The sequence below is a fragment of the Nuphar pumila genome, chromosome 5 (assembly GCF_984573655.1).
Source record: "Nuphar pumila chromosome 5, dmNupPumi1.hap1.1, whole genome shotgun sequence".
NCBI lineage: Eukaryota > Viridiplantae > Streptophyta > Magnoliopsida > Nymphaeales > Nymphaeaceae > Nuphar > Nuphar pumila.
In genome coordinates, this window is record NC_143253.1 from 95,144,540 (window position 1) to 95,158,988 (window position 14,449).

Below are 14,449 nucleotides of genomic sequence, written 5' to 3' on the forward strand. Positions count from 1 at the left end.
ATCTTGGATTTGGTCCATTTCACTATTAACCCGCTTCTTATATTTTTTGGATATGGACCAATACATGTTATTCTTATCATATCCAATTGTACTTGATATCTTTATGGCATATGATTGCTTTTGGGTCGTATGCCTATTTAAATAAGATTGGATCATTTCGTGATTCATTTTGATCATGATCCATGATTGTCATTTTTGGATCCGATTTAGATCCATAATTTTTGAGACGGATATCGAATATGATATCATATTTAAATAAATGTTTTGGGTCTTATATGCATATTTTGATGACTAAGTGCTATTTAACATGTATCAATGATAGCAACTCAGGGTTCAGAGAGAGAGAGAGAGAGAGAGAGAGAGAGAGAGAGGTTTACATGATTTTTTAAAAGGTGGGTTGGGGGGGGGGGGGGGAGGAAATCTTCTTGGGAAATAATTTAAGGGAGCCAATCTCTTTCCTAAGGAAAAAAACCAAATCCTACCATAACTCAATAGGTCAAAATTGAAAAACCTCAATTAAATTTCAGAATAAAAAATTGGATGCTTACACTATTGACATACAAGTTTATATAGAACCCATCACTCTTGGTCGTTCCTCCTTGGGAGGATCTCTGGGAGTGATTGCCTCCTCAAGCAAAAAGATGGCAATGCCCCTAAGGAGTATTGGGCCAAGTAAAAAGATAGTAATGCCCCGGGCGGAACTTTGAGTCAAATGGAATGACCTCCTTCCCCTTGATAATTTAAATAACATCCATGCAACTCCTTTTGACTCTAAAGACCATTTTAAAGATAATGCATCTAACGCATGCCTCTGAGCATACCTAGTTCAAGCTCAGTTGCCATATCCACTGAGATAATTACTGCAAGTCATTTAGGTGAATTCCTCCCAAACAGTAGAATTTATATTGGAAATAACAAGCCCAAAGCATATAACTAACTGATCACAATCTGGTATTTTTAATTCCAAAGCCAGCAAATTCACATGCAAATTATGTCTGATCACCTAACTCTCTCTCAGTTGGATGTGGAAAAGAAAGATATTTGCCAAAAGAAAATTTTGAGAAATCAATAAACAGTAAGAGATTTCATAAAAACAGGAGTTACACATTCAAAGAAACCTTTGGTAAGTGATGTACAAGTTTGAAAAAGAAAAACGCAAACACCAAACAGAACCAAAACAAACCATATAAAGCATACAGACTGTCAACCTTCAACAACCAGTCTCAAACCAAAACACCAGACCCAACAAATCTAAATTACCCAGAAGCAGTTAGTCATCGCCAACCAACCTCACCGCCAAGCTTCAACATGTTCCATCCTTGAATTTATGCGGCTTACGTTGGTTGGCTCCCTTGATTTCTCAGATGCTGCTGTTACTGTTCGAACAGTATTCTGCCTGTTCATCTTTTTTGCACCTTTCCTCGTATTTGAACCATTTATATTTCTATGACTGCCTTCTTTAGTGCTAGTTTTCGAACCACTTATAGCAGTTTTTGCTCCAGTACTTGGAATTTTGGATTGAGATGGCCCCTCCTTTGGACAATCTTCAACGGAAGCCTGACAAACATCAGCACTACATTTGTCTTCTTCACCAACACCATCATCTGCATCATTGACTGAAGAACTGTTGTTGGGCTCACTGGTTTCAAGCTCTTCCTGTTCTTGGTCACCTTTCGCACTTGTGCTTAAACAGTACTGTGAAGAATTATGGTGATCATTCTCATTAGAAGGCCCTGAGTGGGAAGAGGATGGTGCTGCCTGAAGAACGGACTCCTGCCTTTGTCTTAGCGTCTTTAGAATCAACATCTTAAGAAAATTCATAACTTGAACCGCATACATTAATGCAGTCAAGGGATCTGCCATCTGCAATTGGGCAATCATAGATTAAATAAATTCAAAGTAGACAGGCTAAAATGAAATTATTGAAAAAATGACTAAGAATAGTCAGTTCATAACCTGAGTCATGTTTGGTGCAAACACCATAGCAACATTGCGAGCATTCATCTTGTTTTGTTGCTCCTCTTGGACAACATCAGCCATCAAATTCACAGCCCAATCCAGCAGCGCAGCTTCAGTTGAAGGCAAAAGCACCACAAGTTGGACGCAGTCCTCTTCCGTATTTGATTGCATTACTTGTTCAGGTGTAAGAGTGTCCAACAACCCTTTTGGAAGTTCTCTAAACCAAGCCTGAAGAAGCCTCCAGATTCCAGAAGCATGAGAACCCAGAATTCATGACTCATGAACAAGGCAACAAATGTGTCAATTTCAAAGGATAACCACCAAGAGCCAGAAAAGAATGGCTCACTACAGGCGGTATGTGTCTGCTATTCCACAAATATGAAAAAAAAAACACTGTTTAAGACACAAGCAAGTTTAACCAGAACAAGTTTTTAACACATTATATGCACATTAAAAAAATGAGTAATCGAAACAAAAGCCATGAATAACAAAAGAGAATGATCAACTTCTGTGCCTCATGCAATAATGTGAAGATGGTACAACAGGAAGCGTTGACAAACTTTAGGTCACGAACATACTAAATAAGCTTGATATTGATAGTATAAGATGTGAAACAAGGTTAAATCTGCTTTTAGAGATGGCAACAATGATTGTAACATGGCACCCTGCAATACTAGGAAACATAAGAATACTTTTGTATAAATAGTCTCTCTCGTCCATGCAGCACAAACATCTATTGGGTTGATCTTCGACCAATCAATTTAAAAAATTCAGTAAGAAAATGTTCAGCTTTGTGCTATCTGCAAGTAATGATGTTAGCATGCTACAGCAGAAAACCACATGATAGAACATACAGGGCACCAAAAGTTCTGACAAGCTACATATAAAGACCACCATGAGGCAATACAGGTTGACTGACCTGTCAACTTTGTCATAGGCATTTAGATGGAAAGCGCAAGGCAGAACCAGCCACAGAAATCTATCAGAAGTTAAAAAAAAAAATCACTGCATCATATTACTGAAGCCTCATGTAAGATAAACTGGTGTTTCTCCTTAAATATGCCAGCCTTGCTGACATTTGATCTCACCTCATAACTGAAACAGGTTGTCACACTGCATTTTTTACTTCAGTTCTGTATCCTCTTATATACTAGTCTTGCTGAAAACTTCATAAAAATGGCTGTCTCCCCGTATCCACAGCCATATCTATGTGACATACAGGTATGCGTACAGCAGTGTGAACTTCCAAATTCCAAACATAGCCCTTCATTTCACAAAATAACTAAGCTTATGACTAATTGGATATTCATGCTAAAATCACTAAGACGAGCATATCAGCAACAGTGAAAACTAACTAAAGGCTCCATCTAGGAAACAATCCATTTTCAAGATATCATAGATCATATTTTTCCATGGAAACTTAGTTCTTAAATTCTTTTTTTTTTTTGATAGGCAAGCTGGGGGATAACCACCATGGGAATCGAGCCAAAGACGCCTCAGTTTATGACAGTACACCCTAACCATCCAGCTATCTCATTCGACCCTTAGTTCTCAAATTCTTTATAACACATCGTCAGTTCATCACCATTTTTAATAGTTACTTTATTTCATTTTTCACACTTTTCCGATTCACATTTAACTATTCTGCATACATGTATATACCTGTTAAAATTTTCCTAAATTCTTGTTTTCCAAATTAAAGTAACATTACCTGGATAAAGGATACTTAATTTTGCATCAACATCTGTGTCTACATGTGTGCAAGCACACAGTAATTCATTTTTATGTGGCTAAAGCATGAAAATACATGCAGTTAACATATTTATACCTGAACATAATTGGCTCCTATCCAGTGGTGGATCCAGGATTTTGCTTAAAGGGGCCAAAAAATTATAATAAAATAAAATAAAAGTCCAAAATGAGGTTATTTATAGGCCAAGGGAAACCCTTCCTCCCATCACCAGTGACACATTGGCTGACTTCCGGTTGGTAAAACCCTTGAGGAGTACACTCTGTTTCAACCTTGAGGCAAAGGATGCCGCCTATAGGTTTCGAACTCATGATGTCCCATCAACTCGGTGACTTTCACATGTCGCTCCCTGCCAGATGAGCGGATCCCTTGGGGGGCGCTGGATCCTATATCTTTTTATCATCATATCATCAACAATTTTCCAGGGAATTTATGAGAGCTGGATCAAAGGCCAACCTGCTGATTACCAGCTGAGACCGACCTGGTGATCTACTAAAGAATAAAATAAAGTAGTAAAAAAATGTTTTTGAATTGGTTTGGTCCAGGTATTGGCTCAACCTTGTCTATGCATAAATAGGCAGGGCACCCAAAATAGCAAATTAGTCCATCCCATATCGGATCTGGGTTGGGTGAGGTCACCATGATGTCACTTCTGGTTGGACCCGGACCTAAACCTGGTTAGTTCCTTGTATTAATCTTTAAAGTTCATAAAGGCTTTTTGTCTTACCATATATGACAATCTTTGACTTCATAAAAGCATTGTATATTAAAAGACTTAAGTTGATTAGAGCCTTCACATGGTAGCCATATGGATGATGATCACGCCAACTCAAAGGAATATGTTCTTATCAAATCAAGTTTTATTAGCATCAGGTCTAACTGCCCTCCCCCAAAATCTTCTTCTTGATATAATCTCTCTTAACAAGCAAAGGACCATGTCTAGTTCTTGGGCCCAGCTTTGTGGAAACAAACCAATATGATATAGTGGATCTTGAGCCAACCTTAGCTGAGGCAGATTTTTTATCTGCAAGTTGGTGGATTCCAGCCCCCAGCGTCGATTGATAACAGAAATTACAAGTTTCAAGCATTAAAAAATTATGATCTCATGCTTAAGAGACCGATTAGGAGGCTTATCTTTCCAATACAAATCGGATCCAGGATTTTGCTTAAAGGGGGGCAAATTTTTTTATAACAAAATAGTCCAAATTTTCAAAACTTTAGGAGGGGCTCAAGCTCCTCCTCGCCCCCACTGGATCCACCCTTGCTCCTATCAGTATTAACTCTCACTCAATCTTACTTACATTGATATATACATACATAAATGCACCCCCACACACATATAAAAGCCAGTTCACAACTTCACATATCTTAAATTGATGTGAGAATAATTAAAACTAATGTCACACTAACTAGTAAGTGGCAAATAACATATGAAATTTAACATGAAACCTATGAAGTATATTCACATGAAAAGACATACACATATGGAATACATATTCTTTTTATAACAAGAAGAAAATGCTTAATGTTAATATCTGAAACTTCCTTTTTTAAAATAAATTACCTAAAAGTCCTTCAGTTTTATAAAAATGAAAGTGTCTTTTTAGTTTTTGACTGTTTTTTGTGTGTATCAAAATAGATGCAGTTTTCTGTTTAGAACTCAACTAAAATAGGAGAAATTGAGTTCTATTTAGGGCTGTAGATATTGGATGCACATATCCATGTTCCTGGAAGCATGTTTCCCATGGCTTCCAAAGTAGGCTTCAAACACGACTTTCAAAGAATCAAACCATGGTCTAATCTATCAAAAATATGAAAAAATTAGCAATCAAGTTGCAAGTCTCAACCATGGTAATTGGTAACTAATTTGTGAAAAATCTCCATAAGATCATGATAATCTAAAAATAAGCAATAAATTGAATTTAGGTGAAGCCACAAGAAGCATATACAATGGATACGGATGCAAACTGGTCGGAATTCCGACTGGGACCCAAACCAGATCTGGACTATATTGTCAAATCCAAGTAGAATATACCTGAATACAGGCGGATTAGGAACAAATATGGTCGGGTCTAATTGGATTCAGGTCAGAAATGTGTAAACAAATATGGTTCCGTGTGGATCAGAATGGGGTCTAACCCAACTCATTTAACTTTTTCCACAAAAAAATCAATATATTTTGCCAATTTCCAGTGGATTCAGTACCACAGAGACCCAGACCGTAACTGGATATAGAACTCCAGTGTATTGAATCCAAAATTAAAACTGGATCACTCTTCAAAAGTCAAGATACAGTGTTTGGTCAAGCATGACAAGACCATATCTGACCCCTTTGCATCCTTGATGATATGGTGAATAATACCTTAATCAATCCTGCCAAGCAGTGAACATCAATATCATCTGGTACAATGCCCTTGTTCAACTGGTCCCTGACATATTCCTCTTGGCTGTTCTCTGGATTGATTCTAAATATGCCTTCAGCCTGCACATTTCATCAAAACGAAAAAAAATAAATGAACTTATAAAATCAAAGCAGTAATATCATCAGAATAGAAGAAAGAATACTTGAAGTCCTCCTTGAGCATACAATCTTCTCTGCATCAGCAAAAGTATTGTTGGCACGCTATTTCCCCTGGTGTCATAGGAGCATTGCATAGATTCTGTGGAGACTCCAAAGACACTTGTGCTGCATAAGATAGACATACAGTACATGTATGATTCAGAATTAAGAACACGTGAATCAAAGAGAATAATGCAAGCGGAAACCTAGATGAAAGTGTAGCCACTAATACAGTGATATTTTGAAAGTATGTTTTAAAATGTTTGAAAAAAATATGGAAACTATCATTAAAAAAAGCTGAAAGGGTTCTGTACCTTTTCGGCAATATTAACAAAAAAACAAAACGTATCCAACCAATGTTTTTCTTTCAAACTTAAAGCAAACTAATATCCATTCTTGTCTGAACAACTATTCCCAAACCCAATTCCTCTTTAAGCTGATAGCATTCTCCCTTCCCATTTTTGATGACTAAGATCCCTGTCAGCTGCATATCAGACCCCATATATAACCCATAACTACAGATTTAAGGGCTAAATGAAATGCCTAACCACAATGTAGCTATATAACTCAGAAATTCTCTAGTCCAACTTAATCACAAACTGTTAATAAGGAAACAAATACATGTTGGAAAGGACTAAATTCCTAGATGTGACAAGTTCAAGTAATCAACAAAAATCATTGGGAAATTTTCAAAAACACACATAAATTATTAGTGATAATCAAAAGCACACCTAAGTTTTCAAATTTGTTAAAAACACACCTAAGCTTATGCTCAGTTAGTAAAAAAACCACGATTCCATTCATTTAACTTGGGTTATAACTGACCCAAGTTGTGTTTGTTGGACAAATTTACTAATTTACCCTCAATTTTTTTTTTGTTGAGATTCTCCTCCATCTTCATACATTTGCAACTCTTTCCTACTGACACGACTAAGGACCTCTCTCTCTCTCTCTCATTTGTGGAGTTTTAGTTTTAGTCTGTTCCATTAAGAGGAAAAACCTTTATTTCTCTCATACATACCACTGTTTCTCTTGTTGCTTTTGCTTTTGTTCCTTCTTTTCCTTGCAACTAATATTGCTTGCTTGTGTTCTAGTTATGGTCATGGATGGTGTATATAGTTTTGAGTGTTGAACAAATTAAAGTCATTCTCTAGTTATGGATTATGTGGGGGCATCAGTTTCTTTACCCTTGTTGGGCTGTTGATCAGAGAGATTCAAACAACAAGTTTCTGATTGTTGGATTCTTGGGTTGAATAATCAAGCAAGTTGGGCAACAGAGAATTATAGAGTTTGGAATGGAGATTGAGTTTAGATATCAGGTTTTAGTAGTGACTAGTAGCAGTCACAATCTCAATCAGAAAGCAAATCACCTCAAAGGAGATAAGGAATCATCAGGGTGAACCACAAGGATTTGGTAGGGAATCATCACTGTTGAAGTGTTTTTCTAAAACACTTTTTGAGGGAAAATTGGTAATTGTAATACATATTTAACAGCAGCTTTGACGGAAGTAAACTGTGGGTCTTTTTAATTAACCAGAAAATAGTTTAGGTGTGTTTTTAACATTCTTTAAAAGTTAGGTGTGTTTCTTATTATTGCTAATAATTCAGGTGCCTTTTTGAAAATTTCCCAAAATCATTTATAGGAGAAAGTAGCAGCATCACACAAGAAAGTCATGTCAGATTAACTATTTTGGTATCTGAAACTCCAAATCAGAATTATCACCTCTTGATAGGCCAACTAGTGATTGGCAGAAATACATGAATAAAATATTGATGTGACTGAACAAGCAACACATTTGTTAGCTGTGCCTATAGAAAATACAGATATTTCTAACAGATATGGTTCATCCTTATAGAGTTTTCAGAACGCTCATGCTGGCGACAACCAGTGGAATGGACAAATGACAAAAAAATTACCATCGCACTGTAGATTGCTTAAAATATGCTAGAAAATTTATCATACCGTTGCTTAACATACTAAGTAATTGATCACCAAGTCCAATAAGATATTAATGAAGCTGTAGGCCAAATGAACAAATCTGCCATGATCTCAATCTCGAAAATAAAAACTTCATCATTATCTCGTAAATGTCCAAAACCATGGAGGACTTCACATACACGGGCACACATGTATGCAGAAAATCATGCTATGATCTAACCGTTTTGTGTAAAAATAGATTTTTCCCTTGTGAAGTTAGGTGCATTATGTGGTATTGATTTTTAAACTTCTTTAAAAAACTGTATACATATCAAAACCTCTTAATCTGATGCATGTTCACCACTGAAAAGTCTATGGAGATCACATCTATTGGTCAGATCTACAAAACATTCACTGAGAACATTAGAAAATCAATGGATCTATCATAAAGTACAGTACTGTAGATTTGACCATATACATGTGATCTCGATAGTCTTTTGAGGAGACCATGCATAAGATGTTTCGATGTGTGTTATAGAAAGATAAACACCTAGCAGAATGCAATTCCAAACTAAAATAATTTTGGGTAAAAAAAGGAAAAGAAACACCAGAAACAGAAAGATCCGCAAGGAAATGTCCTACTACTAACCCATTAATTAGGTAATAACTCTGAAAATAATAACCACTTAAGTAAATAGGTAAATGCTTGTGAATATAATAATCATTGTATCAAGAATTTCTCCTTAAGAACCTCATCTTCGCTGAATGCATCATCGAATTGTATAGGCAAATCAAATCCAACGGGTAAAAAGACAACTCGGAATATTCTATTTTTAGCATTTAAAGACTCCCATGGAAATATCCAATATCATTCACTGTCAGAATTATAGAAAAAATAGTCAGACAAATGCCATCATGCCCAATCATTTCTTTCTTAGAAACGAAAAAGGAAACCTAACTTTAAAAAGTGCACATACCAAATCAAAAGTCCTAGATCGGACGCTACTTATCAAATCTTACAGACTAAGCAATCACCAACTCATACAAAATAAAACTCCGGTTTCATTAATTTCACAAACTATAGGACTGTAAAAAGTAAAAACTACAAACAAATCCTATACAGGCTTCAGCAACAGTGTACCCATCAAATCTTAATCACCAAAAGGACCCCAAAACACCATAAAAAAAACGATACCCATTAATGTCACGGTTTTATTAGTCATCAAAATGCAAAGCCATTACGCCAACTCCTTAAAATTTCAAAAGGGAAAACAAAATTCCAATTTCATGGTACAAAACGCCAGTCAAGCTCTCTCTCTCTCTCTCTCTCTCTCTCTCTCTCTCTCTCTCTCTCTCTCTCTCTCTCTCACACACACACACACACACACAGACCTTATTAATATCATGGCTCTTATTAATCATTAAAATGGAAATACATTAACACCAGCAACTCCTTCAAAATTCAGAAGGGATGAGAGAGAGAGACCCTGTGAATATCATGGCTCTTATTAATTATTAAAATGGAAATACATTATCATCAACAACTCCTTAAAAATTGAAAAGGGATGAGAGAGAGAGTTAATGCAACTGTAATTAATCATTAAAATGCATATCCATTATCGCCAACAACTCCTTCAGAGAGAGAGAGAGAGAGATAAAGAGAGAGAGAGAGAGAGAGAGAGAGAGAGAGATAACACCCAAAAGAAAAAGGATTCAGAAGAGGAACAAGAAAAACAAGCAACTCAAAGAACCAACCAACCTGGCACTAGGAGCTCTCCTGGGCACCTCGGGCTCAAACTCATCAGGCAACCCCAAGAACCCATTGAACCTATCAAACGTGACATGGGCAACATGCCTCACGTCCGTCGGCCACCCAATCTCCATGGAGCAGAGCTCCTCCCCATCAGTCTTGCAGGCAACCATCGACTTCCTGAAGGCAGCCACCAACAGAGCCAACAAAGAAAGGGTATCCCTCTCCCTCCCACCTTCCCCCTCTTCCACCCCCACCCCTCCCTCCAAATCCTCCCTACCCACCAAGAGATTCGACGTAGAACTCAAGTGGGCATGATGGTTTTGCACCCCACCACCATTATCTGATGAGTGGAAAGGGGAGCTTGGGGAGGAAGAAAACCGAGGAGTCTGGAGCACCTCTGTCATGGTTGACACCCAAGTAAACAAAGAATATTAAAAATTGGAGGATGGGGTCAGATTTGTAGATAGAGAAGGACTATGGTTGAGTTGGGATGAAGGCAGAAACTCTCTCTCTCTCTCTCTCTCTCTCTCTCTCTCTCTCTCTCTCTCTCTCGTTTGTTAAAAAATAGTAAAGTGGGACGATGGAATCATGAAGAGGGAGGTCTCTTGGGGTTGCCCTGCTGCAAGCTGTGTGGGTGATCTTGGGGAGATGGGAGAGTGATTGATTTTGAATTTTGAAGCAAAGAGTTTTTTGAGGGAAGCCTAGCAAATGCCTTTTGTTTGTGGGAGAGCGCCGAGGAGGGATGCTTTGCACAGTTACATTCATGAAGGGTGCTATGACGAGGAGGCTCTCCCCTTTAATACCCGCTTCTTTATACTCTGCCTGCTGGTGGACCATGCCTTTTATTTCAATTTTTTTTTTCTCTTTTTTTTTTGGCTCTGAGGCTGGTGTCATAAGTCACAATTCTAGTGATAATAAGTCTATGGTACGTACGATCATACGGTATCAATGAGTCAAAAGTCATAAGTACGACTTATTTCGGTTCAATCTCACACAGTACATGAGATTGACATGTTTTATTTAGTGGTAATCAGACCCTTGGATCACTGGATTCTGATGTATTTACAAGCTTTTTTGATAAATTAAAAATTGAATAGCTGTAATTTTTTCAGTTCAAAAAAGCTTTTTTTTGGTAAAAAATATAATTTAAGGATTGACTCTTACTAAATAAAACATGTAAATCACATTTATGGTGCCAAATTGAGTACAAACAAAACACACCTTTGGGTTGACTCATTGATGTTGTATGAATGTACATACCAAAGACATCCCAATTCACGTTATTGGATTTTCTCAGCAAAGAAAAATCTAGCTATTAGGAAAATTTTACTTTTCTCAAGGAATCTTGAGAAAACATAGTAAGTTTAAATTTTAAAATATATAAGCAAAAATAGAACAATATAAGAAACGCATTAAAAATATCAAATATAAATATTGCATTAATAACGTGATAAAAGCATGGTAATTTCAAAATAGATGATATTATGAAATTATTTAGTTTTTAAAGATTATATCAGTCTTTGAAAATCCCACGAATAAATCGCAGTGCAAGATTTGCAGAAAATAGCCGATATCTGCGGCTAGGGCTGGTGTGTCCTTTCTATACTTTCTGAGCCTCAAACTGAACTGAATTGAGCTGAGTCCTAAGTGGGTTCGGTTGAATCTGGCTTAGTCACTTGTGCCTTTAGGGCTGAAGCTAAGGAGAAACCTACCTAGTGAGCAAGAGGGTGCCCCAAAGGTTTACACTAGAGAATCTTAGTGATTTTGTTTTATTCTCACCAATTAGTAAAAGACTATGGGAAAGGCATCCCATGATGGGAAGGCTATCCCACGCGTGAAAAAAGGCATCTCTAAATCCATTGAGAGGATGGTGTGTATGGATTTACATAGTAAATGTATGGTCAACGTGAAAAGAAACTCATGATGACTGTAAGTTGGCATGTTTGTTTCATTTGCATAAAAAAAATAGAAGGTTTCATATGTAAACCCTCATTTTCATGTGTAAATTGGGTGAAACAAACAATCCCTTAATAAGGGCAAACATGAATTGCTATGGTTTTTCGTGATGAGGTTCTTAAAGATGAACAAGATATGGATAGTTCTAATTCATCAAAAAAGCAAATCTGGATTTGGTCCCAAGCCAGATTGTGTTAGGTTTTCCTAGCCTCTGTCAGACGGCTTGCAAAGTATAGGAAGAAACAAACATTTGGATTCGGATTTCAACAACTCAATATGAGCCAACCAGATAGATCAAACCCTCGAAAGTACATGTATAGTAGCCTCTACCACACTTCCATGGGATAAAACCAGCTGGACTTTGAGCCTCCAGACTGTAGTTTGTTGGGGACCATTGCCTCAATAGGGTTGGTAGTAGAAGAGTCCCCCACTTTCAAAACAATGACAAATAAATGAGAATAAAAGGTAAATTCCAAATAATGACAAATAAATCAGAGAGATTACCACGTTCCTAATGCCCAACCAATTGGAAAGTCTTTTGTCATTAAACTTCTTTGGGAAAATACACTTGAACATGAATCTAATATTATCGGATAGGACAAATATATAGAATCCTAAAGCAACTTGTATATTTAGTGCATAATTTGTACTCAAAGATGCGTCACCATTATAAAAAAAAATCAACAACTTATCGTAACGTTGAAGTTTGTGAACTTGGTTACTTTTCAAATGATGCCTTGGCTTGCATTTCAACAGAAAATGGATTGTTATTGTTCACCACTCTCCGTATGAAAGTTCACTTCTATATATTAATCTTGGAGAATCCGAGTAATATTTGCTACCATCGTATCTAAAGAATTCTTTAGCAAATACTCTAATTTTTTAGTTTTTTATTTTTTATTCTTTTACTTCCAATCCTTGGGATGTGATCTACATGTTGAGTATAAACGGATCCTTGGATCATGTTTTCTAATCTGCATGTTGCGGTTGAAAAATCAATGCATACAATGAACTAAAATTTTCAATAATAAAAATTTGTTATTTTTGTTAGATTTCTGCTATTTTGATAATAATAAATACAATCGTGAGGTCAAATTTGGTCGAAACAACCTCCCCATATGAGTTCCAATTAAGGGGTTTCTTACCCACAAGAATGGCAAACATTGTCCATACAGTATCATTAACCACAAGAGCATCGCAAAGAATTATGTTCTTCAGAGTAGCTGGAAATATGTTATAAATGTTTTAAGCAACCCAACTATACATTAATTATCAATAAATGCAACAATCAAAACACTTGCATTTAACCTCAGTCTAAGAAAAAGTATGCTAAGTTTCAAATTTTGAATAACCCGTTTCTGCCAAGCTGCTTTTCTTAAAGTTTTGGTTCTCATAAAAGTGAGAAAAAGCTAAAAGTGTTTGTTGGGACTTGCAAATGGGGAGATCGGTGCTGCTTTATTTAGCTAAATGGATGTAACCCCCCATATGAGATAAGAAATTATCACACCCACTTTGAATCTATGGTGTAGGAGCTAGATGTGGTGGTGCACCTCCAAGGTTGGGATGCCACTGCTTCGGGTTTGGTCTAGATGATGTTATTAAAAATCGGTCTGAATCGGCCAAACAACGATTCTAAAAGGACCGATTCAATTGGGTTTTTTTAATATCACGTGCCATCCTTGTGCAAGCCTAAGCGTGGCCACTTCCTGAGGGCAAAGGGTAATCCCACAGAAAAACTCATGGTTTTAAAACTCGTTGACTCGTCACTCGGCTCGTCCTTGAATGACCCGTGACTTGGCCGGGTCAACTCGGTGACTCGTTCGGGATCATGTTTTTATATTTTATATAAAATATATAAATATATGTATATATTTTATAATATTTTATCAACTTAATATATATAATATACATTATATGATAGTTTTATAATATATTTAGTGTAGAATTTTATTAATATATGTATAATCACATTTTTATATATAATATACATAATATTTATATTATATTTCATATAATATATGTAATTATATATATATTATATTATATATGAATATATATGCAAGACTCGACCATGACTGGGCTGACTCGACCCATGACTCGGTTAACTCATCCATGACTCGATCGGTCAACTCAGTGACTCGACCCATGACTCGGTTAACTCATCCATGACTCGATCGGTCAACTCAGTGACTCGGACAAGTTTTGTTCAAATGAGTTTGTACTCATTCTTGACCCGATGATTGGGCAATCCGAGCCGAGTCAACTTAGTCACCGAGTTGATTGACCCGACAAGTTTTTAAACTATGAGTTTTACGTTGTTAAGACAGTGATCATAAGTATGATAGACAGAGCTAACGCGGCTAGGTCTCTAATCCAGAGGGCAGTTTCTCCGTGTAAATATCAAAACAAAAAGGGGGTCATTTTTTTTTCAAATGACATGTCATTCTATGGTGAAAGTTAACCGATTTAGCTTCATTCGATTCAAAATTTACATTTCTTAAGAAACTGATTCACCTAGTGCACCAATTTTAACACATTGGGTCCACCATTCAC

General features: G+C 36.6%; 1 protein-coding gene across 2 annotated transcripts in view; it reads right to left on the bottom strand.

Annotated features, from left to right (window-relative positions):
- Positions 1–1,055: 1,055 nt before the first annotated feature.
- The window catches only part of LOC149837848 (rho GTPase-activating protein 5-like), a 58,462-nt gene continuing 45,068 nt past the window's right edge, over positions 1,056–14,449 (bottom strand). Inside the window, exons 1-5 of one of the 2 annotated variants that reach the window (XM_090006223.1) lie at positions 9,947–10,206; positions 6,275–6,395; positions 6,072–6,191; positions 1,957–2,187; positions 1,056–1,863 (exon numbers count right to left, since the gene is read on the bottom strand). In XM_090006223.1, coding sequence (XP_089862349.1) covers positions 1,291–1,863; positions 1,957–2,187; positions 6,072–6,191; positions 6,275–6,395; positions 9,947–10,110 — 1,209 coding nt within the window. In that variant the 5' untranslated portion in view covers positions 10,111–10,206 and the 3' untranslated portion in view covers positions 1,056–1,290. Of the gene's footprint in view, positions 1,864–1,956; positions 2,188–6,071; positions 6,192–6,274; positions 6,396–9,946; positions 10,207–14,449 lie in introns of those variants that run through there. The other variant, XM_090006224.1, reaches the window with a different exon arrangement.